Source organism: Betta splendens, chromosome 5 (assembly GCF_900634795.4).
Source record: "Betta splendens chromosome 5, fBetSpl5.4, whole genome shotgun sequence".
NCBI classification, from domain to species: Eukaryota; Metazoa; Chordata; class Actinopteri; order Anabantiformes; family Osphronemidae; genus Betta; species Betta splendens.
Window position 1 is genome coordinate 6965036 of NC_040885.2, and position 26491 is coordinate 6991526.

A 26491-nucleotide genomic window follows, 5' to 3' on the forward strand; every position below is an offset into this window, starting at 1 on the left:
TCAAGTGAATTCTAAAGTTTCAAAATTTCTAGTAAAACAATTTTATTTTTCATAAATGAAAATGTATGAGTAAATAAGGTAAGTAAATAAATATATTGTATGATTTAGAAAAAAACACTTTATTTAGAATATCCCACATCATAATCTACCAGCAACCACTTAGGCGTAAAACACCTCCACTTTTAATAAAACAGATCACAACGACATCTTCACCATATTAGATGCCCTCTAAAATACAATAGAGTTACAATGAAAAAGGGAAATGACACGTATGAAAGTAGGATTCAGGAAGAGACTGTTGTTTCAGTGTACCACTGTAATACAGTGTAGTACAGAACGTTATGGTGATTTTGTGCCAAGTGACATGAGAAAACGTCTAGATGCAGAATAAGGAAGCCTTTAATTTTCACACAGTGGGGAAATTGAGTCTCGCAACAGCCCAAAGCACAATACAGATTAGAAAAATACAGAATTAAAAAGTCAAATTGTATTGGCACATAACAACACTATACATGTAAAGTGAGTATGGGAAGTAATAATAATAATACAGATAATACAGTTTTCATTTTTAGACACAAGTATTTTCAGTGCCTGGTAAAATAATTCATCTCATAAATGACATGTTAATTCTGGAAATGCAATAAATATACCTGTAATATTAAAATACATCACGACTTTACCTGTGACTCTTCTGCTTTCTTAATATGATGTTCAAATGAATAGTCTTTTCGTTTATGAAAATATAAAAGCAACTAAACTGGACTGGATGCCTTTTACTTTCACCTCTGTTATGTTCTTTAATAATACAATATAAATCAATATTGATGTGTAGGTTAAAAATATTTTTTAAGTTTAAATTATCATACATTATAATACTGCAGTTGTGAATTTGAAAGGTCTGATGTCAAATACGTTGACATAAAGTATTAAAGTGGAATCAGACCTATTATTATTCAGTGTCATCAGTCAGTGCACGCGTTCCATGAGCCGTTAATACAGTACGTGTTGAGGCTCTACAGTAAGAGGATGACTGATTAATTTAGAAAGTGCCCAAAAAGGATTAAAAAAACACAGACCATTCATCCACATGTTCGAGAACAAGAAGTGCGTCCGGCACAAACGTTCCTAACAGGAAGTCCAGCAAACACGCACACAGGCCTCAACACCTGCAGCGCTCCCCTTTGGTTCCATGTGCTTAATTCTACTCACACTTCCTGCGTTGCTTGGTCTCCTTCGGGCCCAGAGGCTCCAGGACACCGGCGCCGAACCGGCCAGTCACCCACGAGCGCGCATCTGGAGCATCTGCCCGCAGATGCCGGTGGCGCGCGCATGCCGGGCTCTGCAGGGCCACCGTGGAGCGCCGCTGGCGTACTCGCCGGCTTCCCCCGGTCACCCACCGCACGCGCGGGGTTTCAGGTTGGAGACCCCCCGGCGTGACTAAGACGGGGAAGCCTGCGCAGGTGTGTCTGCCAGTGAGTCAACTGTGGAACAGAGACGTGGAAAGGTGAAGTGGGCTCAGTCAGAACGTTCTGACTGGGTGTCCCCTCGGCGCAGAGCATCAACAGAATCCCCTCTTCACTGAAAACAGCCCCGGCCCGAAACTCACGCGCTTTCATTCGCAACGAACGCGGAGTTTAGGCCAAACAGGAAACGTTAACATAGAGATTTCACTCTAGTTGTGCTCTTTAAGCCATTAATAGCATTTTATTGCCCCCCCCCCCCTCTGTTATGTCTGCTGCCTCCTGCTTTTTCTCATTGCCGCTCTCCACCCACCAGTGGAACGCAAGTCGCCCACTAAGAGGTAAAATGTCACTTCTCGTTGCCCATCACCAGATCAGCGCTTGCTTTTACTTTCCGTCACTGAGCAGGAAGCAGCACGGGCTCTGGTTGCACCATCGCTGCTCCATCTGAAGGTTTCACTTCCCTGCAGCTCTTCAAACAGATTCAATTACAGCGACGGGGGCTTCAATTCTCTACATTATTGTTCGGTTTGCGTGTGTTTCCTGTCTGCGTGGGATCCGGCGTCCGCGTCCGAGCCGGGCTGACGCGACCAGGACTCTCTCACCGGCATCAAACAGAACGTCGGGGACGAGAGACCTTCACGCGGCCGCGCGCGCGCTCCACACCTGGGCTGCTGACGTCACGGAAGGTGTTTTCCGTCAGTCTGCGGCAGTCGGAGCGTCGCTCGGGGCGATGGCCGGCGGTGCAGCACAGTGTAAAACTTCAGCTGGAGACAATAATGACTCGCTGCTTAATAATACGCGGGTCAGGGGAGGAAAACCTCCTTTTGCTGCCATCTAGCTGTCACACAGCGAGGCAACAGCCTGATGACGCTGTCCGTCATTAGCAGCGGGGTACATTAACCTCCATCCTCCCGGTGACGCCCAGATGATGTGAAAACTTGATGCGATGATGTCATACTTTGATTTTTGTTGCTTCTGTGTCCACTTGTGATGTTTTTGTAGCATTTCTTTTCTTGGGGTCAAATCGTTTGACCTTTCGCAGCGCGGTCATGCTCCATCAGGCCCCCCACGCCTCCCCCCACCCTCGGCACCCTGCTGAGCTCGCCCCTGGATGGAGCAGTGCGGCTCAGCGCTTCAGCCTAGAGGCAGCGCTCACATGGGTGGGCTCCACTTCAAAAACAGGGTGCAGACCACGAGTGTGCTGCAGGAGGCCTCTGCAGCGCTGCGCTGCAATGACACTATTTGACAGAGCAAAGACAACGAGGCGGGGTTTGATATCTCGCTGAATTATCTCATAGCAGACTCCAACAAACACCGGAAAGACGTGTTTGGCAGCTATTGTCATCTGTAGGATTAAGATGGACCAAAAGTGGATTCAGGCCCTTGTGATTCTGATGCTTTATCAGAGTAAGTTCAACACTTTATATTATTCATTTGTCCATTTCCTGCCAATCGAGTTTTTGTGGAACTGAAAGTCGAGTGGAACTGAAATGCGTCCGTCTTCATATTTTAGGATTTACTTCAGGAGTTGAAGTGGTAACAGTCAACCAAGGGGACTCACACAGGATCGAGTGCAGACCCTCTGAAATAGGCACCATCATCATATGGTTTCGCGTCCTGGACAATGTTGGCATGGAATTTATTGCATCTTACACCAACAACGGCATGTTGAAGTCTAAGGGGATCCAAAATCCCAGATTACAAATTTCCGATGACGTCCTCACTCTGACTTCCTTCACCAAGTTCGAAGACAGCGGCGTGTACAGCTGTGCAAGTATAAAAGGCAACGAGCTGAAATTTGGCAAAGTGAAACGACTGGTTGGTGGTGAGTTCCCTGGTTCAAACTGGTTTAATGCAGACTCTGCAAGTGCCTTTCAGTTTTATTCCTGCAAAATCATTCCTTTTGTCAAAAAGTTACGGATCCAGTCGCGGCACCAGAACCAAAGGTCGTCTCTACGCCGCCATGTCCGACCACAACCACCAGGCCCTGCAGCTGTAACACCAGCAGAGCGAAGCCGGGTGAGTTGTAGCCGTGCGCTGAACCGACCGCACCGACACGCTGGAGGTGATGAGGGTCATAAAACAAGCCCGTGTGTTACAGAGAGCGCGTCCTTGTACTGTCCTCTCGTCATACTGGGCCCACTGGCCGGGTCCTGCGGCCTTCTCCTCCTGCTCCTCATCGTCACCACGCTGTACTGCAACAGTAAGTTCTCGATACATGAAAGGAAGCGGCATTAAACGCTCGTCTGGATGACGTTTGATGTGCGGCCCGTCATCTCCGCGCTTCAGAACGCTGCGTTTGCTGCTTTTCTCTGGTCTTTCTTGCATGTGACAATTTGCTTTGAAATAAAATGTTTGCTCTGCCGCAGAAATAAGGACGCGGAGATGTCCACATCATTACAGGAAAAGGTACGTTGAATATTTGAAATTGTTTTTTTCTATAGTATCCTTTTACTATTAGGATCAGAATCTAATTATCATGTTCATTATATTTTCTGGGGGGGGGTCTATCAATTATACGAGGTAGGTTTTTCAAGCAATAGTCTCTAAAAACCAACAAGGGTTTATTAACACATTACATAGTTCCTGCTCTTTGATTCAGGTATTCATTAAAGACATAAATAAAAGCATTAAAGCGTCTTTTGTTCTTCTTTGAGTTCTTACACAGTCGTCTTGTCGGAGTTGCTAAGACACACAAATACATTTCTGCTTTACTTACTACTTACTTTTACTATTCATACATTATGTTATGTCATACCTGATATTTATTTATTTATTTAATGTCTTCATTTTGTTCAGGCCACAGAACATGACTCCAGGAAAACAAATGAACAACAGACATGTTTAATCTGAACGATGCACGTCTTCAAACTGTAAACTTATTCAAACTCCGTAGTTGTTGAATGAATGTCCTGAGAACATTTTAATTGAGCCTCCTCTGTCAACTTTTATCGTCAGATAGTCAATAGTCTGATTTCTTTTCAATGTTTAGTCAGTTTTGCTTTTGTACAAATTTCTTTTGTTAGAGCCTCTTCTTTTGAAATATATTTGCGGTTTGTTTTTTTCAACATCACTTTTTGTTGATTTGCTGATTTGATTTGTTGATATGGCACATTTTCTTCTCTTGTTTTCTGCAGTTTTAGGATTTGAGAAAGTTTTATTCTGAAAACATTAATTTACAGCTATAAAAATAAGTAAAAAAAATTATGTACAATCGTTTATTCAGTGAAAGTAAACGCAAACTGATGACGGTCTTACTCAAACGTACAAACATAGCACCTGCCAGTTACAGTTTTATGGTTTATAATGTAACTGGCATTATTTAGATCTTTTAGATTTAGAGATTTTAAATAATTTTAAATGAATTTTGTACCAGAATATTACTGCTGTCTTTATTTTGTAGCTTGAATCCGTGTAAAAATAAATAAAATACAACAAGAAATCCACCTTTTCTGCGACGACTTCTTTATTTAAGCCGTTTGTTTTTGTCACCACGCATTTGAATCCCAGTCAGACATTGGGGGTCTTGGCAGAAAAATATAAAGTTTGACAAAAACATTTTATTTGGTGCAAGCCCCCCCCCCCCTCATGTCAAAAGGAAGTGGGCTGATACAACAGCATGCAAAATGGAAAAAAAACAAAACAAAAACCACTAAGTCAGGAGCAAAGAAAAATATTTGAAGAGGAGATCGGTTCAGTTACACACACACACACGTTTCCCCTGCACCTGTAACCAAGCAAACAGAACCAACAGCGTTACTGATTTGATTCTGCAGCTTTTCCGTTGATCCTTTACACATTTTCAGGGCAGATGATTATAATGTCTTCTTTCATCTCATCACCATAGAAAACAGACTTCACATCACCGCAACTGGAGCATTCTGAAATATAGATTTTATTTTTTTGTATTCTGACATATTTCTCATATTTTTGGACACACACACACACACACACACACACACACACACACACACACACACACACACACACACACACACACACACACACACACACACACACACACACAACCTCTGATGTGGAAAAACCTGGGAAGCATATAGTGGCTTTACACTTTAAAAAAGGTTTTTTGTTTTTTTGTCGTACAGTATACCAACGTGCGGCCCGCAAAGTGTAACCGCCTCAGGTCACTAAGTGCACTTCTGAACACTAGTCAGGCCTATTACATAAAAAGACCCTTCTCTTGACAGACTGTTCTCTACAGAAAGTAAAAGGCATTCTCGTGAAGCTGTCCGCTACAGACTAAAGCAGAAATAAAACATTTCCTGTAAATCCACGTATTTACTAATGTAAACTATGAGCCGTCCAAAATAAAAGCAAACTAAGCTGTACACTAGTGTTTTAATGACCACATCTTGATAGAAAACTTCTCTGTGTACATCAAGATTGCACGAAGATCCCAATACCGTACACCCACTCTGCATATGCCCCCCCCCCACACACACACACACACACACACACACACAACCTTTCCAACAACCCGCTTGGATAATCGAGGGGCTTGTGATATTAACTGTCAGCTGATGTGTAGATGCAGGAGTGTGATGAGCAGCGCCTTCCTTCCCTCAGCCCCTTCACCTCCGTTCACCAAGGTTCACTACAGTTCGCTTATTTAGCTTTGAGAAGTCTTCTTTTCATTTCCTCCAGAGAAACCGAGAGCTTCTCACACTCTGATTGTATGTGAAACGAAGTATGAAAGGCGTTGCACACAGATGTGTATGCGTGTGTGTGTGTGTATGCGTGTGTGTGTGTATGCGTGTGTGTGCGTGTGCATGTGCATTGGTGTGTATGTATGCGTGTGCACGTGTGTGTGCGTGTGCGCATTATGGGCATGTCTAGGGCTGTCTTTCAACCGGTATACATTCTTGGCGATTTACGAAAACACACTGATTATCCAGAGAGCACCTCCCACACTGAAGCGCCCCTTTGGCCTCGAGGACAAACCGCGTCGCCGACCTACAACAACACACGACAACGTGTAGCAGTGAGCGGAAAAGCTGGTGACGTTCGTGCCATAATCAGGTCACATGTGGCAGAGAGGCATGAGGAGACTTTACCAGGGGGCTCTAGCTCTTCCCCGCCTTCTTTGTGGACGCTGGCACAACATCAGAGCTTCGCTGGGCTGGAGGCAGGTTAGCGGCGGGCGGCTGCTCCGCTTGGTGCTTCTGGAAAAACAGGATTCAGAACGGTCAAAATGTATGCGACAGGCAATACAGACACATGCATGCGTTTATTACACGGTTTAGGCTAAACGTCAGGCGAAGCACAGAGGTGAGAGCATATCATGCAGCGCTGTGCACAGATGGACGCTTAAGAATGGATGGAGTCGGTGATGGACTGTGGGTTTGAGTCTAATGCTCAGTGTCCTTTTAGTTTTCATGCAGCAGGCAGAGTTCTTACTTTGGATTTTGACTTTGACTTGCTCTTGCCCTGTAACAAAGTTGATACCCTGGTTAGGCTCCAGCGCTGGCAGAGGTAATGACTAGGGGCGCAGTATTAATATTCGCCTGTAGGTGGCGATATGTTCACTGCCATAAGATGTCAGGCTTTACAATTTCTTGTTCCTTTGTGGTTACATGGGTTGATGTAGCTCTCTTACATCATCTCAGGAATGTGTTTACCTTTGTTTTTTCCACTTTAAACTGTTACAGAGTTGTTACAGGTGCTAACGGCCTGATGAAACCTTCATGACTTTCATGGCAAAAAGAGCCCGTCCTAAATGTAACACAAACAATGGCTCATTTACTGGCTTCCCAACCAGAATGTACCAGGAACTGCTTCACCTGAAAGAAATGCGACCATGTAAAAGCTTAACGAAGGTGGTGTAGGAGCAGTCTGTTCACCTTCTTGGCATCTGAGTCCTGCACAGGTGCTGCTGGCGTTGTTTTGGCTACGGGTGCTGCGGCCGGTGACGTGGGCTTGGGGTCGGAGAAATCACCAGACAGCAGGTCTAGAGCTGTGTCTTCATCCATACTCTTCTGCAGAGCAAGCAACAACAGAAAACCCATCACTAGCTGCATGACGGACATTTGCATAATTTTATCTTTGCATCATGTGAAGAACTTACCTCCTTTGGTCTTTTTGCTATTTCTTCTTTCATTTTCTTTAAAAAGAAAAAGATACAGTAAGTTATTAGTAAAATATATACGTAAACACTACATTAAAATGTCCCAAAAGTCATTTCCATCCGTTACATTAAAACATTAGATCAGTCTTTTTCACCATTACAGAGATCCGTTTACCTTCCGGTCTTCCTCAGTGGGTCGATACTCTGGTGGCAGCGAGTCGTCTCTCTCTCCCATCTTAACCACCTTTTCTTCAACAGCTTTTTTCTCCTGTAACAATGAAATAAATATATTGTAACGTGCTAAATATTCCTTCCTATAATATCTGTGATCTCGGAGCGCGCTGGCTACCTTGACCATGGCCTTGGCAGGAACTGGGGCCGGCTGAGGAGCAGGTTTGAGATCCTTCAAGCTGGCCGACAGAGCATCCAGAGCGCTGTCTTCGCCTGTTCCCAGCTGAAAGCACAAACACAGCTTTGCCAGGACTGCTCTGCGGGGTTTTAAAGAGTCTAGCCGAAGCGACTTTGATGCGTGTTCACCTGTGTCTCGGTTTTTGGGGGGGCGCAAGCAGCAGACTTTACGGTGGAAGCAGCAGTGGGGGCAACAAAGTCTTCTCCTAAGGCCTCCAGAGCCTGATCTGCAGAGGGCTGAGGGAGAGACACATGAAATCCATATCCATAGAGGACTATAGAAAATCCCTGCGTGTTAAAGTGTTATTTTTGCAGGGCTCAGTCGTGTACCTCTGAGGAGAAGCCTTCAGACAGAATGTCCAAAGCTTCATCAGTCTTCATGGTGGGCTGCAAGAGGAAAAAAAGGAGGAATGTAAAATGATGATCAGGTTAACATCCGTACATTACGTATGGTACGATTTTCAGTCTCACCTCAGGTTTTGGAGGAGGCAGCTTTTTGAGATCATCTTTAAATCTGTATTCTGGAGGAAGCGTGTCGTCCCTCTCTCCTACACGTACACCCTTCTCCTTCTTGAGCTTCTCCTCCTATAAAACGCATTAACATAGAGTACTGCTTTCTGCCAAACACAAAACAAAAGCAAGTGTGGCATACTATAAAAGCCTCACTGGAATAAATATCTACTGTACAGATTGTGTGTGTGTGTGTCGTACTGAAACAATGTCTTCAGGTCTGAGTTTGGGGGCCTCAGGTTTGGGTTTGTCTTCTGGCAGTGTGTCGCAAAGAGCACTGAGAGCATCCACATTCAGAGAGTCAGCCTGAGCAGAGAATAGGAAAAAAAGAGTTATAATACTTCATTTTCAAAAACCTATTTCGAACTATTTTCAAAAACCTATGTTCCCTCATGGTTACCTTCTCAATCTTGGGTTTCCCAGCAGCTGTTTTCTGTAACATAATACAAAAAAAAATGAACAAAAAAAACACATTCCTTGCCTGTTTTCTATTATCTGAATAGGAACATTCATACCATCCATATTTTAAGGCAGAAGGGTTCACACACACATGCACACACATACACGCGCACACGCACACACACGCGCACACACACACGCGCACACACACACACACGCGCACACACACACACACACACACACACACATACACACGCGCACACACACACACACGCGCACACACACACACACGCGCACACACACACACACACACACACACACACACACACACACACACACACACACACACACACACACACACACACACACACGAAGCAGCCGTTTTACCTCTGGTTCCTTCTTGGTGGAAGGAGCAACTTCTGCTTGAACTCCAGCAGCTTTAGATGGAGCCACAAAATCTGCAGAAAGTGCATCTAACGCTGACAAGTCTTCGACTTTGCTCTGAAAAATGGTTTGAAATTACTTTTAGACCAATATATCCCAATAGGGGGATATGAGTGAATAGAAATACAAACAACTTTTTTGTTTTATTTAGCCTGAAGGTTTGGAGACCTAACAAACAAGTTGTGACATCTAAGAAGATGCTGGTACATCCAGGCTGAGCTAATATTATATTTGTTTATAACCTGCTCCACTGTTTTTACCTGTGCAGGAGCATGGACTGCGGGAGCAGCGGAGGAAGTTGTAAAACCTTCAGACAAAAAGTCCAGAGCCTCACCAGTATCCATGGTGGGCTGCAGGAGGAGAGTGACGGACTGATCAACATCATGGAGCTATTCATTAATAAGAGCCTTAATGTGACGTGTTCCCAGTCTCACCTCAGGTGTCGGAGGAGGCAGCTTGTTGAGATCGTCCTCTTTAAACCTGTACTCTGGAGGAAGCGTGTCGTCCCTCTCTCCTACACGTACGCCCTTCTCCTTCTTGAGCTTCTCCTCCTATAAAAAGAAAATAACATTTAGAGGAGGAGGGTCTGAAGAACAAATACTGCTCTTGTGCTACAGACTGGACATCATCCAATCCAAACTTTATACTTTCCCTACCGACACAATGTCCTTGGGTTTGAGTTTCGGGGACTCGGGTTTGGGTTTGTTTGCAGGCAGAGTATCTCCAAGAGCACTGAGAGCGTCCAGATTCAGAGAGTCATCCTGAGGACAGAAGATGGGACATGGAGTCAAATGTGGAAATGGAAATGAAATATCTGCCTCTGTTGCAAGAAGCATGAAGGAGGAGAAACAGGAGAGGAGCATCAGTGTCTCTCACCTGTCCTGTCTTGTGCTTAGAGTCAGTGGTGTCCTTTCCACCAGCGGCTTTGCCTTTCTTATCAGCAGGGGGACCTGCAGAGGACTCGACTTTCTACAGCAGACAACAGTTCAGAGCAATAATCTGAGTTAGACATAACTATATATAATCTAAATAATGGCTTGATTTCAAGGTATAACATTTTGATGGAATTCAGACAGAGGCTGTAGAAAAGCAGCTGTGAGCTTGTTGCACTGCACCTTTGCTGTAGAAGCCGTGAGTCCGGCCTCCTTGTCTTTTTTGGCTTTTTGATCAGCAGGAGCAGTGGCCTTCTACAAAACACAAAAGCGAGGGGTCAGCCGCTGACATGTTACATGCATGAGGTAACGTTGTGGAGGTGCAGCATAATGGATTCACAGCGAACCTGTGCCGGAGCCGCTGAAGAGGCAGCAACAGGCGCGTGGACTGCAGGAGCTGATGAGGGGTTAACGAAGCCTTCAGACAAGAAATCCAGAGCCTCACCAGTCTCCATGGTGGGCTGCAGGAGGACAGAAACATAATGTAGATCGACATTAGAATACATACATTTATACTGTAGGTTCACAGTTTGTTTCCAGTCTCACCTCGGGTTTTGGAGGAGGCAGCTTGTTGAGATCGTCCTCTTTAAACCTGTATTCAGGAGGAAGCGTGTCGTCCCTCTCTCCTACGCGTACGCCCTTCTCCTTCTTGAGCTTCTCCTCCTAAAAACAAGAAGTCAGACATCGTTTGGTGTGGATATTTCCAGTCACCGTCTACTGGGAGGAGGAAGTGTGCCTCTACTCGAGCACCGCGGCCATCGGATCTCTCACCGGCACCATGTCCTCGGGTCTGACTTTGGGGGGCTCAGGTTTGGGTTCGTCTGCAGCCAGAGTGTCGCCGAGGGCACTGAGAGCGTCCAGAGGCAGAGAGTCGCCTTTCTCCAACTTGGGCTTTTTGTCAGCAGGAGGCGCAGGAGCAGATTTCTAGCAGCAGCAAAGACTGACACTCAGTATTATACAGGAGGAGGGGACTCAGACATCTGCAAAGACGGCTCTGCGGGAAGGTACCGTGGAGGGAGCAGAGCGTGCAGCCTCCACAGGCGAAGGCGCTGGGACCTTCTCCATCTTGGCTTTCTTATCAGCAGGAGGTGCAGGGGACACGGAGGTGACACCTTTCTGTAAGGGATGATTAGACCGTTTGGTCCTTCAGTCAGATGCTTTTACACTATAATGACATCAAACATTAGAGATATTTACGCTACCTTTGGAGGTGCTGGTGCAAAATTAGAAGGGGCGGCAGATGAGGCAACCACACTGTCAACATGGTCCTTCTGTAGGTATTACACATAAAAACACAGGTGTGATGATGTCAGACTCGGCAGGGTGGGACTTTAAATGACAGACCAGCAGCAGAGTGCTGCACACTGACCCCTGGCTTCGCCGGTGCAGCAGCTGCAAAGTCATCTAGGAGGGAATCCATGGCCTGGTCTGTGGTCAGTGCCTTGTGAGAGGAGAAAACAGAGCGTGCATCACCACCGGACGAGAGGAAGACCTGCTCCTACGAGACCACTTCGAACCACGTACAGTGACTACGTGATGGGGTCGCCACTAGGGGGCGTGGCCGGCCAAACTACGGAAGCTAAGGAAAACTGCAAAAATAGCGCCGAACAAACTGCGTGCAGGACAGAGGAAAAGAGCAGACACACCCTTCACATTCCACAAACGCAGAAACGCTCTTAAAAGACGCAGTTCACATGATGATTAAAACGGCTACAAAAATGTAAACGTCTTTTCATGATGACAAAGACGCTAAAATAAGGTGACAAAAGTGGGTGTGGAGAAGGGGCGGAACCCACAGATGGGTGGATGTGGGCGCATGTGACATTTAGTCAGTCATGCAAATAACTTTTTGGGTTTGGTCGGACAAGAACGGGCTGGTCCTGAGCTGCGTCAACACCCTGCAGTGCAATGCCCCATTCCCCGCTCTAGAGGAAGCAGCAGCAGCAGCAGCAGCAGCAGCTCAAACTGTGGAATAAGCACTTCCTGTATGCGTAATCTCAGTTCGGCGCTCCCTCATTGCTTACATGTGTTGGAGAAAGTCTGCAAACAGTTCATTTTTATCTGAGAGAGTGTGACATCGTTCATGTGGGCTGCGAAAGGTTCACTTACAGGCTCGTCCTTGGGTTTGACATCTGCAGGAGCTGGAGGCTGGAAAACAGGAGAGAAGAGACCCTGAAGTCGATCGGAAGGTGCAAATACGTGGAAGCGTCGACACCGTAACAAACTAGTGACCCAGCAGAAGAGGTTACGAGGCGACCGGGGGGGGACTGACCATCTCGCTCCATCTGTAACCCGGAGGCAACGTGTCGTCTCGCTCGCCGCACCTGTGGCCGCTCTCAGCCGTGACAGCGGACTGTGACACATGCGACACACAGGGTTAACTCAGTGCTAGCGCCGAGCTTCAGCTCCACATGCACCGTGCGGCTCTGCGCTACCTCTGTGACCTCCGGCCCGGTGTAGACGGGCTGAGGGGCGGGGCCGCTCGGCGGCAGGATGTCGGCCAGGGCGTCGAAGGGGTCGGCCGCGGGCGCCTGCGCATGCAGCACAACTCAGCAACCACAGAGCATGCTGGGAAAAGCGTCCGGCCGCGTTTGCGCTTACCTCTTTGGTTTTAGCTGCTGAGGAAGGAACCTCCACCTGGACCTGAACCAGAGACACAGAGCCAGAATTAGGACAGGAGCACATGAAACACGTGACACGTGACACGTCATGACAGGACTGAGAGGTGACGGTGAACTTCCCACTGGGTGTTTATTCATGAATTCAGGGGGAGAACCTCCCACCACCACAGGACAGAGCCTCCACCCTGATGGATTTTGTCTACCTTCTTCCCCTGCACAGATGCTCCTCCAGCTGCAGCAGCTGCCGGCTGCGATGCTTTAGCAGCATCCACTTTAGGCGCTTCACCTTTGACTGTTGCGGTGGCAGCAGCACTCTAAGATACAACGGATTGCAGAGCATTTTAGGCCAATGTCTGGTAAAAGGGCACAGAACATGCACGGAGCAGAGAGTATCCCCAAATGAACAGACGGAAGAGTTCCACAGAAGAAAACCTCCACCAGCGCGATGGTACGAATCCGTTCATAGTCCACATGGTTTCCTCTGGCTGATGCTGTACATGTAGTTCAGAATGAGCTAATACAATGAGTGTAGCGTGGACATGCAGAGCAAAGAGCTAAAGTTCCTTATATTTCCAGAGAGCTGATCTCCAAAGTAGCAAAGAAGACTCCTGAAGCAGAAAGGCGTCCGCAGCCTGACTTCAACAGAACCAGAAGACGGCTCCACAGCACATCAAACCCACCAGTGTTTCAAAGACCCCCCCCCGACACCAGCACGGTCTGAGAGGCCTGAAGTGGTGGCGTCTACCTTGGCCGCGTCTTTAGGCGCCTCTTTAGGTTTGGCTGCAGCCGTTCCGGCGGCAGGTGAAGGAGCTGTAGCCGCAGGTTTTACACTGGAGACAGTCTACAAACGTGTACAGTATCCAAATGAGAAACACAAGGACAACAGACACGCAATAGTCCTAAAGCTGAAGATGAGACGTAGAAGAGACGAGTGAGGCAAGACCCCGTAAAGGCTTTGACCAGATCTGTCACAAGGACCAACGCTCAATTTCTCACAGTCAGGATGAAACGCCGCTAGCGCCTTGATGACGTCATTACCTTGGCTCTGGGACCGCCCCTCACCCCTGATGACGTCATGTCAACAACAGTAGCCCCAGTGGACGACATGTCAATAACAGTAGCGCCTGCCAGCATAGTGTTAGTCTAAGAACCAAAAGGAGCAAGTGTTTGGAGAAAATGTTAACAGGGGAAAGGTCAGTAGCACTGGTGACATCAGAGCTTATTAATATGTCACAGTCAAGTGTTCAAGAGGTGCATATAGAGGAGTAGCATGGTTTGTAAAAGGAAAAGTCGATGAAGAAGAGGTGAGCTGCTTCATGGTGACTGGATGAGACCAAAAGAAGGAAGTAGTGGGTTCATGGTGCATTGGAACAAACAGCCAGAAGCCCCATCCGCTCAGAAACAAGCATCCAGAGTCCGTCTACCTCTGCTTTGGCTCTAGGCGCCTCTTTCCCTGCCGTCCCGACTGAGGCGCCTCCTCCGGCTGCAACGCCACCAGCCGTGGCTCCGCCTGTTGCCGTGGTGACCACCCCGGGCTTTGAAGCCGTGTCGGATGCCGAGGATGCCTTCTGTAACGCACCAGGTGTGGGGGGGAAGTCAACCGCCTTCATTAGCAAGGGCGCTTCCAGTGTGTGCTACGGGGAAACTAGTCATGAAATCACTGGTTCATGATGGGAAGTGTGGGCTGCGGGTGTTTTACGGAATCCGCCGTCAATGAAACATGAGTACAATAGCTGCGCTTGACTCACAAAAGGTCACAAAGGGGTCACCGCCAGTCACAGTCACTTAGCTCAAGGTTAATGAGACAGAAATACAAGCCTAGTTTAGCATATACGGTAGGTTCAAAAGTAGTCATTACTCTGAGCTCAGGCTCAGCGGAAACACTTCACTGTGGCCTCGAAGCGTCAGAGGAGAACGCTGAAAGATAAGCCAGTGGCCAGAACCAGTCGGACCTGATGTTGACGAAAACTCCCCCAGACAGACATTTAACAAAAACACTTTGTGCCAAATACCTCTGTTGTGTGTTGACGTCTGGAAATTGTTCCAGCAACAGAGAGCAGGGCGGCATGTTACCAATGACCAACTTAAATAAGGGTTGTTATTATTAATGGGAATATTAGTTGGGAAATAGGCCTAGGTTACATAGGTATGGGTTTAAGCACTATCTGAGTGCATTCAGGAGTTCCGCTGGGCGTTAGCTCTCCTTTACTTGAATAGAAGGAAGAAGAAAGTTTTCCTGTTGTGTTATAGCCTCAAACAGGAGCCGGACAAGAAATAGCACAGCTACACATTGTCTGGACAACGCAGGGGTCGTGGGTCCAGATGAAATGGTTCGTACCTCATACTGTGCAGGCTTGGCGGTGGAGGCCTTCGCTGCCGGACCGGGTGCGGCCTGACTCTGCTGCGACTGCAGAGACACAAACAGAGGAAAGAAAAGAATCTATTTTAAATCAGTTCAAGACTTCGTGAGAAATACCGCATTTTTACAAGAGGCAGGATTTATGGACAACAACAAGATTCTGTGGTTTCTCGAAGATGGATGTCGGCACAGTTTGAACCGGAGACAGACGCAGAGAAAGAGAGAGTCGCACATGTAGCATGTCCTGAAAAGAGCGAAGAGGTGGAAGAGTTCTGCACTGAATTCCACACTGGAGGGTGGAACACAGCAACAAGACTAACTATTATTGTGGTCTGTGGTCACCGTGGCAACACCCCATGTGACATCAGAGATCCAGCTGGGCCGGCCTTGTACATCTGATTATAATCTGTGCATGCAGCATGCAGTCTCTGGTGCGATTCTCACCTTGATAAGATTTGCAGTGACACAACATTGAAGCTATGCTACAGATGCAGTAAGACTGTCGATGCATCACATTTATGACAATCTATAAATATTACACACTAAAAGACGGAGAGGTTTGCTCTCTAAGTGATGGAGGACGTGCATCTGTGGAGTGTTTCGACGTGATCGTCTCCAGGTGGAGCTGGGTTCGCTGCAGGGCCCATCCCTGTTCCTCGAGGTGGTGTGAATAGGATTCGCTCTGACTTTCACATCCAGCCCAGTGCATTGTATCATTGTCCTACGCTAATAACTATGTACACAGATCAGTTGTTCTGGGGCCATGATTAAGCACCTAGGAGCCTGTGAGCGAGTCAACCCGTCGAGCAGGCTGCGCGGCCGGCGCCGCGGTTAGCCGGAGCGGGCCGGGCGGCGGCTGCGGCACGGACAGAGGCAACGGACCGGCCGACACACAAATAGACGGAGCTCCGGCGTCTGAGCCATCTGCAATCTGGGACCTTTGGTTTGGAAATAACTGCAGCGCAGCACTGCCAGCGATTGCCTCACACACTGCTGTTGCATTTAACACAAATGAAGTCACAAGCCAGAGTAGGTGCATGCGTCAGTGTTTGTTACTTCACTATCAAAGCTAAGGTTTTGTCATCATCTTCATCTATTTGAACAATATCAAGATATAATATAAGATTTATATTGCTTTGAAACTTTCAGATCCAAAACAAGTGGAATTTTTTTTTTCTTTTTTTTCAGCACAAATGAGGAAATCCACACCAGCAGGGTCTCCCTCGCCTCAGAGGAAGTCCTGCTGCTCTGCCACAAATATTGATTGTTGCCAAGTTACCAAAAGCATGTTAATCACGAGCGGGTTGGTGGTAAAAGGAAAATACGAGTGATATCCTTTTAATAGAACTTGACTGACACTCTATGAAGATAAGCTATAATACAAGAAGGTCTAAACTGATTTGTTTGAGATGAGAAAAAACACATAACCTCCACCTAGTTTTATATTAATACAAGCAGCTTCAGCATTTCCTCTTGTGGACTAAACTCTGAACGTATCTTATGAAGACTCACTGACCAGATCAATGGCATCATCATAGGACTGTTACATAACAGCAACATATGAGACCATGGCGTTGCTCGATGTGCGACTTCCATGTGTTGATATTGTTCGCGATCTGTTGCCGTCAAATGATGTTGGTATATGAGCCGATGACTTATTTGTCTTCAGTCACGAGGACAGAGTCGGAAAACAAAGGAGTGGATGGAAACCACGGAAGCACAAGGAGCACGGGAGCGTGCTGCCTTGCTGATTCCAGGGTCATGTGACTCCGACCCTCACGCTGAACCTACTAGAAACAAATTCACATTTTACTTCATAAATTAGCATCTGCATCGGAACAATTTATATTTGCACGACGAAAGGCGACGTCATTTCTGTGGCGTTAGAATATTTTGGAAAAGTCTGTTATTGTCTGTCTGACTTCCAAACGGAGCTGTTGTTGTGTAACAGGAGTGAACTCGATGTTCACCTGACACACTTTCAAATGCTTTATGAGCTTTCTGTCCGCCGAGTCTCCACATTCCTACATTCCTCACGCCCCTTGAACAGCACACTGATCTCAGAGCTGCCCGTCTGTGCTGTATGTCGGTGTCATTCAAAGCATCTTAAAGTGCATGTTTGGCAAAGGTGGAGCTGCTGCTGATGCGCATTCACCCCCCAGGTCATCTTTAGTCTGGATCTGCCTCCAGGTCCACCTCTAAAACACGTTTTTGAAGCTTTGCTTTTCTGAAAAATCTGGAAACTGGGTCGTACATTAGGGAACTAGTAGCAGCAAGGTGTGTTGCCTTCAACTGGTTTGTAACTGATTCTGTACACGGCATGAAAAACTCAACAGTAGTCGTGTGTCATTCTGCGTAGTTGAGCATATTTTCTGTTTTAGGACACAAGGCTCAGACGTTCAGTATGAACACGGTTTGTGCCTACTTCAGGATGGAACAGGAGGACTGGGGGAAACAGAAAAAGAGAAGGGATGCTCATTAGAGCTGACGCTGAGGGATTTAGCTCACAGCAGCTGGGGACAGCCACCAGCTCAGGGTCCAGAGGAGACGCAGGGTTTTAGAAATCCAGGTTCACCTGTGCAGCACAGTGATGTGGCTGATGCCGCTTCAAAACTCGGTTTAGTTTCATTACTATTCGTCACATTAACCCTCAACAGAAACATCTGCTGTGCTCAAGGGTTGCCATTTGAGTCGGCCGCCAGCTGTGGAGTCGCAGGTTCGATTCCCAGGTCCTGCTGTCATTTGTGCTGGGTCCACCACTGGTTTTAACAGCAGTAAAGCAGAAAAGAGCCGTTTACCACAGGCTCCAGCATGAAGCACTCAGGTCACAATGCATCCTACCTGTCAAAGAACAAAAACCCCGCAGCCGAATGAAAACTGATGACTAACGTTGGGGCCCCACCCAACAAACCACAGACACGCAGGCTGAGCCGCCAACAGCTGCTACCGAAAAACAGGGGCGAACTGGCGTAAATGGCCGACGGAGGTAACGCGGAAAGCCCTGGGCTCACGGGAGGAAATGATGACAGACGGGGCAGGAATGTGAGCCAGTAGCAACGGAGCTAAAGGTCGTGGCAGCAGGTCCAGCTCTGAGGCGCGCAGCGGCGAATACTGGTGCCGAGGGGAGGATTGGGACGGTCTGATGCCAGTCGAAGCCGCGCTCGGTGTCTGTTTATTGCACCTTGTTGCAAGTTCAGGCTAATCTGAGGAGGAATGCAAAGCGGGGACAATCGGAGGCCTTGTTCTTGCATTGTGTTGTTGTGGTTGAAGCACCCACACAAGCACCACACGCAGATCTGTATAGTTTTACATGAGCCAAACTAGCACATTAGCGAAGGGCATTCAAAACACGTCGTCTATTCACTTTAAGTCGCTGTTGAAGTCCATGAAGGTTTCAACCGCTGGAAGAGATCTGCCCAGTGTTTTGCCAGCGGTGAACTTGACACGCAACAGTCACAAGCTGCAGCGAGGACACAATGTGGGAACCTGCTGTTGGATCCAACTGCAGGAACAGAACCAGTATGTTGCTCTGACCACAGTTTGACAGGCATCAGTCAAACAGGAAGCTCTCACACAAACACACAACTGCGTGCAGACAATCAGATACATACCATGGGGTGGATGAGAGCCTCCTTTCTGTGTGCTGCTGGGTTAGGGCGCTCTCTTAAGGCCAGGTTACCTTAGATTGGCGTTGTTGAAACGCTTCTGTCCGGCGTCTGTCAAGCACGCGCACACACGCACACGTAGACACGCATAGAAACGCACACACACACACCCAGCCGTGAAAAACTTGCTGCTCTGCCCTCCTGGAAGTAGCACAACAAGTCTGTGCTGCTCGGGCAGCGGAGCAGGCTTCTGATTGGTCGGTGTGACGCGCAAGGCCCCGCCCCTCCTGCCACTGCTCGCGAGCTGCCAGGAAAAAGAAACAGGGCTGCTCGGGGAGGAACTCGGCGCGGGCTCAGCGGGGAGGGACGGTGCCGCTCGATAACGCGTCGGCCCGCACCAGGACGCGCAGGAGGTTCCTTTATATTATGAAAGCAACGCTGGAGGAGGAGTAAGTCAGGGCATAAGTGGATTTGCTGCAGCAGTGCCGTCTGAGGCTGGGTGTGTCTCACCGACTCACGGCTTAGGAATCTAAACTGTTGAGACGTAGCGCGCGCGCGTTTGTGTGTGTGTGTGTGTGTGTGTGTGTGTGTGTGTGTGTGTTTGTGTGTGTGTGTCACAAGCCACACCCGAGCGCAACCAGGGCACAAAGAACGAACGGCTGGTTAAAACGAGACCAAAGCTGGAACTGAACGAGTAAACAGTTTGTTTGTGTGGGCTCCAAGGTGAGTCCTGAACAGAGTGACGCAGGAAACACAAAGCGTCTCCTGCAGCCAGAAGTTATGTAAGCGTAGAAAAACACTGCAGGATCACTGCCCCCCCGTAACCTGCAACACACTCTGCACTGCAATGATTAGCTGATCATTCAGCTGCTAAAGTTAGACCACAGCTTTGACGTCGCTGCACATTTGAAACGTGTTAAAAAGGGAGGGCGTTGAAGAACAGCGCCCCCTTGTGTTGGACGGTAGCAACATCACGGTGGAGGATGAGTAAGAACTGTGTGGTTTAAATTAAAGCGCTGTATCAATCTGTTACCTCATCAGAAATACGTTACGCGTTATTATCACAACACTCAACACAGTTATTCTAAATCCTTCTTTGTCTTTGACTGGCAATAAGTTTTAATGTGTGTGAGGAAAACATTCTTCTAAAAAAATAAATAGGTAAAAAAAAGGGGAAACACTGATCATGTCTGTCAGTAGCTGCCAAACAGAATGTGTCATTGTGTAGAAACAACCAAGAAAAAATGTAAAGAAACAAGCAGGAAAACTTGACAAACCAGAACAAAACTCACTTAGCAAAACAGAATGAGTGGATTGATCACATTCCAAAAAAAGGTGTATAAGTGACTGGAGTGCAGTAGTTCAGAAATGTTATTTATCACAGTTCATTCTTCAAATTGTACAGTAGCTTTACATGATTTAAATACTACAATCTTCTGTTCAGTCAAAACCATCAGCAGTCTCTAAAATCAAATGACTTAACATCATCTGAAATACAAAAAGATCACGCTGTCTGCAGCAACACAATGCAGCCGAGCTGTTCATTCACGTGTGTTGTCTGTTCATAGTCCACATGTAAGGTTTTATTGCTTTAAAGCACCAGCACAGGCCCATTTATACCTCATCACACAGTCTTCATTTCACATCAACCGGAACATTGGGGTTTCATGTTTTTCCTCGGTGTCGAGGCAACAGAAGTCACGTCACCGTATAAAACTACCTGCTTGTTGGGACTTGAGGCGTTACTTCGTCGTTGCCTTGATTTACTGTTGTCTGCTGCTGCATCCCACTGTGCAGGCTTATTTCAGGGCTGTACGATGCATTCACACACTGATAAAATGCTGGGAAACCCTGAGATAAGAGCGCCGTAACTCATCACTTCTGATTTAACAAGATCTCTCTGACATCTGTACAGATAACAGTTAAATGCAGCTTCTCCCACTGCAAAACAATAAAAATATAGAGAGCTGCAGCTTGTCCATGTAACTCAACGTACAAACAGTCCTGACGCTAACTGTCTATATTTAACACTGCACTTTCCCCAGTGTTCTGTTGACACATGCTCATCCACTTAAACATTAGAAATCAGGGACCTTGACTCTAAATTCTTACATCATCTGCTGTCACTAAAGGTCTGGTTGGCATGTTTAAGTTTGGACCTGCTCTGTGGTTAATAAGTCAATAATCACAAGGTTGTGGGGTCATCACCAAATGTAGCTTTCCCTTCCCATGAAGTCATGTGATGTCATGCTAAGAATTAGAACCATTATATCGCCTTACAGTTTCCACTCCGCGTCAGGCAGCTGGCTCTTCACAACGCGGCCGTGCTTTTCAGGCCCAGCACCGCGAGGCTGCGAGATCCCGCGTCTCTTCAGGCGTGAAACGCCATCAGACATGTGCACAAAGGAGAGCGCTCCCAGGTGAGACAGAGGCCTGGAAGCGGTCCAGGTCTCCTGTTTATAACTGACCTGGGAGCAGATCAGCAGCTGAGCACAAGCCAACCTGGCGCCGGGGTGAGACATCTGACGGCACAAGTTTGAGCCGGGACATGAAGCAGCCTGTCGACGGCGATGAACAGCAACGTGTTCAATAGGAAACTCTCAAACACATCTGTGAAGCGAAGCATCTCATCAGTAGCTGAGCACTTGCACCGTTTAGTCTGGATTCATGAGTGACGCTGGACGCTGATCAACCTCCATTTGACCTACTGTCAGTAAACTGCGCACAACCAACATCACAACGGCAGCTCATCCAGCAGTGATCCAGCTGATCTGGGCACACGCAGTAACAGAGGGACTGGTTTCTCACTTCCTGTCAGCGGAGCAGAGCTCGGGCCTGACATCAGACTTTATTTGAGCACCTACACGAGTCAGCAGAGACTCATATAGTAGAGCCCGAAGCCCCACTTCTATGAAACAGAGCAGCAGTGGCCTCTTTACCTCCTCAATGTCCCATAAAATACCTGCAAACAGCTCCAATCACTTGCTTATACTAGTAATATTTGGTCTCTTCACTGATGAGAATGTACAAGGTAAGAACAAACCAGTGTGAAACAAAGACAAATGTTTGTTGGATACACACTATTGTCTACTTATCTCCAACTACTGTATGGGTCGGGCATGTGGAGCCAAGATGTGGTCCCGGTGGACATTTCCTGTCTGTAATGACTGGGAGGAGCTGGGGCGGAGGCAGGCCCACAGCTGGGAAAAAGGCCCAAACACAACAAAAGTCCAGTTATCACAAGTCCAGCCCGTCAGAGTGCCGTCCTCCGCTCCACCCAGCTTCAACCTTTGACACAGGCCATGAGTCAGAGCAAAGAAACGCAGCTCTGAGAGCGAAGGACTGAGGGACAAAGTGGACAGATAATCACCCCGAGGAGCCCCGCGGCCGGTGCCATTATGAACTCCACACCCCGTCATCATCGCAGCGGAGCGCTATGTGCGCGCGTCAGTCGACAGAAGCGCCGTCCTCCGCGAGGCGCGACGCAGAACCGCGCGTCTAGAAGCGCGACGCGCGGAGGCTGGAGGCACCGGTGACACCGGAGATCCAGCGCCAGCCGTGATTTATTAACACGCGGGTCGGTGCCTATTTTCGAACCAGTGCCTCGCGTTTCTACAACCAAAGGCTCGACTGTCGGCCAGTGAAGCTGGTACCAGCGGTCCGGTGCGCGGTTCGAACGAAACATTGGCTGCAAAGTAGCAAGTAGCGAATCGGGGCATCGGTTCTGTCCAACCTGGTGCCAGAACCAGCGCGTTCACCCAAAATGAGGGAGATGACAAACTTTTCTCGGATGCACTTACAGAACAAAAGCATCCACTGCACTTTAATATATGGGCTGACGTCTGTTATCCAAACACAACGCACGTGAAGAACTGAGTACGCGCATACCGTCGCGCAAGCGCGCGTGCACACACCTGCTGCTCCACGGACACATCCTGCAGGGCCGGGGTGTCCCGTGGGCCTCGGATCCAGCTCAGTATCTGGCCCATGTTGGCTGCAAATGCCTCCGTGCGAGTGCGTGTCAGCCTCTGCCTCGTCTGTCGGCACGCAGCGGGTTGGGAAAAGGACGGGGGAGAGAGAGCGAGAGAAAAAAGGGGGAGGGCAGAGCGGCCAGAGGGGGCGTGGTTGCAGGGAAGAGGGGGGACGAGGGGATGGATGGAGGGCGCCGTGCTTGCTCTTTGAGCTATAAAGGGACGCGAACTGACAGGCACCTGGTGAGGCAGCACATGAACCAGATACTGCAGTACGTACACACACACACACACACACACACACACACACACACACACACACACACACACACACACACACACACACACACACACACACACACACACACAAACAAAGTTGTGTAGATGTGAAAAACTATCCGAGCTACTTATCACTCAGCACACACCCAGGTCTGTGAAGATAGAAGCTCGGTACACACACACACACACGCACACACACACACACATGCACACCTCATGCACACGTAGCAGTAACACATCCGGGGCCATGCAAATAAGGGAGAGGTCACACTGAGTCAACAATCTGCCATGAGACCGACCTGAGGCCAAGATGGAAATCTTTGGAGGGATATCGATCACCTCACCATGCAATCACCCGGTCAATACACAGCCGCCGAGACCAAGCTGCTTTCCACTGAGAGGCTTTCATCACGACCGTGTGCATCAACGCAGCAAATATCAGTAAGTGAGGAATGCAGGGAGCGTTTACAGACACATGACCTGAAGCTGAAGGTGTGGGTGTTGGCTCTGAACCTTAACCAGTGCTTTAGGAAGGTAAAGGTTGATTCTATAGCACCTTCAGATATGAAACACACACACACACACACACACACACACACACACACACACACACACACACACTTGCTCCCATCTTCGTGTGGAGGCAAAGTTCAGCGTAACATGACATGTGTAGGAGCCTGATTTCACCTACAGTCTGACTTGGGCGGGTGTTGGGTGGAGTGAGGACACAATCAGGGCTTTGACTGAGTGACAGCCCAGTCTTTTACTTTGTGAAAGCGCTTTGCGAGCACACCTCCTCTAAATATGACAGCAATGCGCTCCGCTCAGAGCAGCCTGACGTGAAAGTCCAGTTTGCGGCCGAGCGGTCGAGAGCCAGACGTCTGGCGGAGGCCCGGTCCAGCGAACGCACCGCGCGCTGCAGTCGGCTGGTGCTTCGCCTGCAGACACACACACACACACACACCCGCGGTGGTGTGGCCCGGCCCGTTAAACCAGCTGGTGAACGGCGCGGCCCAACAACACGCGCCACACCTTTCACCTCCTCGAAAACCAAGCTCACGGTTTGTGGTGTTAGTTTGGTTTTCACACCTGGACGCCTGCGGTGCTCCTCCATGTGACCCAGGCAATGGTTATTAGAGTATAAACAGGGAAGCAGTAGCTGTGAGAGTTTGTGTGGTGGTTAACGCTCCCCTGCTGTATATTGTAAAGTTCATTTCTACAGCTATGAACTATAAATGGTAGCAAAGCTAGTGGTTCCTGTTCACTAATACGTGACCTGACAAAGGAGCCCAGCAGCTGGAGGGACCTGAGACACGACCCAAGTGCTCAGCAATCAAACAGAGCTGCATTGTGCGAGGTGGTGAACTAGGCGTTCGAATGGTGAACACCCAAGTGAACACACAAAGCCTTCGGTGCGGCAGGTTTGCAGGTAAAACGTTGTTATCGGAGGAGCTGACGCTGACGGACGGAGGAGAGGCCGCATTCAGCAGAGGGAGACAAAGTCAAGCTCTCAGAAGACACTGCAGCGACTCCTCACTCCTGCACTTCAACATCGTTCATCCGTTTAAAGTTGTCTTAACGTGGAAACACTGACTCTACTGTTCTAGTCTGTGTGTGTGTGTGTGTGTGTGTGTCTGCGCATTAGAGGATTTTCATATTTTCTCAGGTTGTAACTTGCATCTGTGAGACTGCAGGAGGAAATGAATCAGTATGTTGCCATAGCGAGATCCAAAGACTGGCTGCTATGTTGCACATTAGAGTGTCACACACACACACACACACACACACACACACACACACACACACACACACACACACACACACACACACACACACACACCATGTTGTTGTTGTAGGAGTAAAGGAGTCTGAGGCAGTAAATTCAATGGACGCTTTGTACAGGATGCAGTGATCCCAACCTATTGTACTGGTGGATTAATCATCTAAAAAAAAGTTTGCTGTTGTTGCTTTTTTGCTCTTTCAATCTTCAGAAAGTTCAATGCTACGGATTAATTTAGACATGTTAGCAATGATAACCGTTATTATTTCCAATGATACGTTTTAAATCTATCGGGATTTGTGCAAATCTAATCCTCACCTCGATGAATGGCTGAACGGCGTCGCAGACTGTTTACCTGACTTCAGACGCTCCCACGCCCTCTCGCGCCGCGCGAGACAGACGAGGAACGAATCCTCACAATAATGAGTGTTCAATGTCCCTCCTGCAGCCAGTGCCAGGAGTTTTACAGCCTTGAGCACGGTTGGGCACATAGTTGCAGACAAGTAGCAGCGTCCCTCCAATAAAACACACACACACACACACACTTCTATACACCCACACACACACACACACACACACACACACACACACACGCACACACACACACCCTCTACAAGGGCCAAGCAGAAATCGACTCACAGTAAAGATCCAGTACGCTGCATACGCCATGAGGATCCAGAACCGTAGGACGTGCTGGGGAAAAAGTGGCCCGACGCTGCACTAACACTCTCTCTCGTCCTCGCCGCCTCTCATGACTTCCTATGTAATCTAGGGTGTGCCACTCCTCGCGCACATCACACAATCATCCCACGGATTCCTGTGTCTGCGCTTATTCTGACTCAGTGAGAATGCACACAGAGAAAAGTCTCCGCGCAGCTCTGCGAGGGGGGTCGGGCTGACAAAGAGTAATGCTGAACACACACACACACACACACACACACACACACACACACACACACACACACACACACACATAAACCCGTTCACTCCCCCATAAACTCACATGTTTTCTTAATAATGTGTCGGTCAAGTTTGCTTAAACATAAACATCCAGTGAAACCACTTCAAACTTTGTCACAGACAATTAGACGCATTCCTCTGCGGCCGCATGTGCGGAATACTGCGAATGCACTCTTTTTTTCCCTATGAACTTCATAAATAGCTACAGCGTCCACACCGGTGTGATTTCGCAACTTTAAACTAACAGAAAGGACATTTTTTCTCGCTTAGTAAGAAAAGAGAGCGCTTACCTCATTTGCCTCCTTTGCGCTTTTGCTGCTGCTGCTGCGTCTCTTCTTGTGCGGCATCTTTGAAACTCGAGTGGATGAACTTTTGTCGCTTCCCTCCGTGGCTTCGCTCGGTGGAAACCGAGGCAGATCTGCAACAGTAGCGCTGAACGCGTCGCACCTCCTGTTTCGCGTTTGATTGTGAGATGCAGTTGTTGCAACTGGGGATTAGTGAAGTATCGGTCGGTTTCTGCGCGGCGTTGATACAGTGGACGGACTGGTCCTGCTACAGTGTCAATCAAATGCAGATCGGACCCAACGATCCAGGCGACGAGAGAACTGAAGAGGCGGCGTGAGCTCGGCCCAGTGCGCATCCACACAAACCGATGTGATTTTGGAACTTGAAACA

General features: G+C 48.1%; 2 protein-coding genes across 2 annotated transcripts; one reads left to right on the forward strand and one right to left on the reverse strand.

Moving 5' to 3' along the window:
- The first annotated feature begins 1722 nt into the window (after positions 1-1722).
- On the forward strand, positions 1723-4909 carry cd8a (CD8a molecule). Its single transcript, XM_029150231.2, has 6 exons — positions 1723-2870; positions 2977-3288; positions 3378-3482; positions 3565-3666; positions 3833-3872; positions 4263-4909. The coding sequence occupies exons 1-6, from the start codon at positions 2822-2824 to the stop codon at positions 4309-4311; spliced, it is 657 nt and encodes a 218-aa protein (XP_029006064.1). The 5' UTR covers positions 1723-2821; the 3' UTR covers positions 4312-4909.
- Positions 4908-22832, reverse strand: cast (calpastatin). The gene is given in 33 exon segments (XM_029150229.3): positions 4908-6437; positions 6539-6646; positions 6882-6911; positions 7325-7459; positions 7549-7584; positions 7724-7816; positions 7898-8002; positions 8086-8193; positions 8287-8343; positions 8428-8541; positions 8668-8772; positions 8867-8899; positions 9253-9366; positions 9570-9659; positions 9744-9860; positions 9966-10070; positions 10186-10278; positions 10425-10573; positions 10576-10702; positions 10788-10904; positions 11013-11165; positions 11250-11357; positions 11444-11512; positions 11611-11682; positions 12351-12389; positions 12514-12594; positions 12677-12772; positions 12843-12884; positions 13066-13176; positions 13608-13703; positions 14287-14430; positions 15201-15269; positions 22741-22832. Coding segments are annotated over 32 exon segments (2982 nt in total). The 5' UTR covers positions 22816-22832; the 3' UTR covers positions 4908-6437; positions 6539-6547.
- Between the last annotated feature and the right edge of the window lie 3659 nt (positions 22833-26491).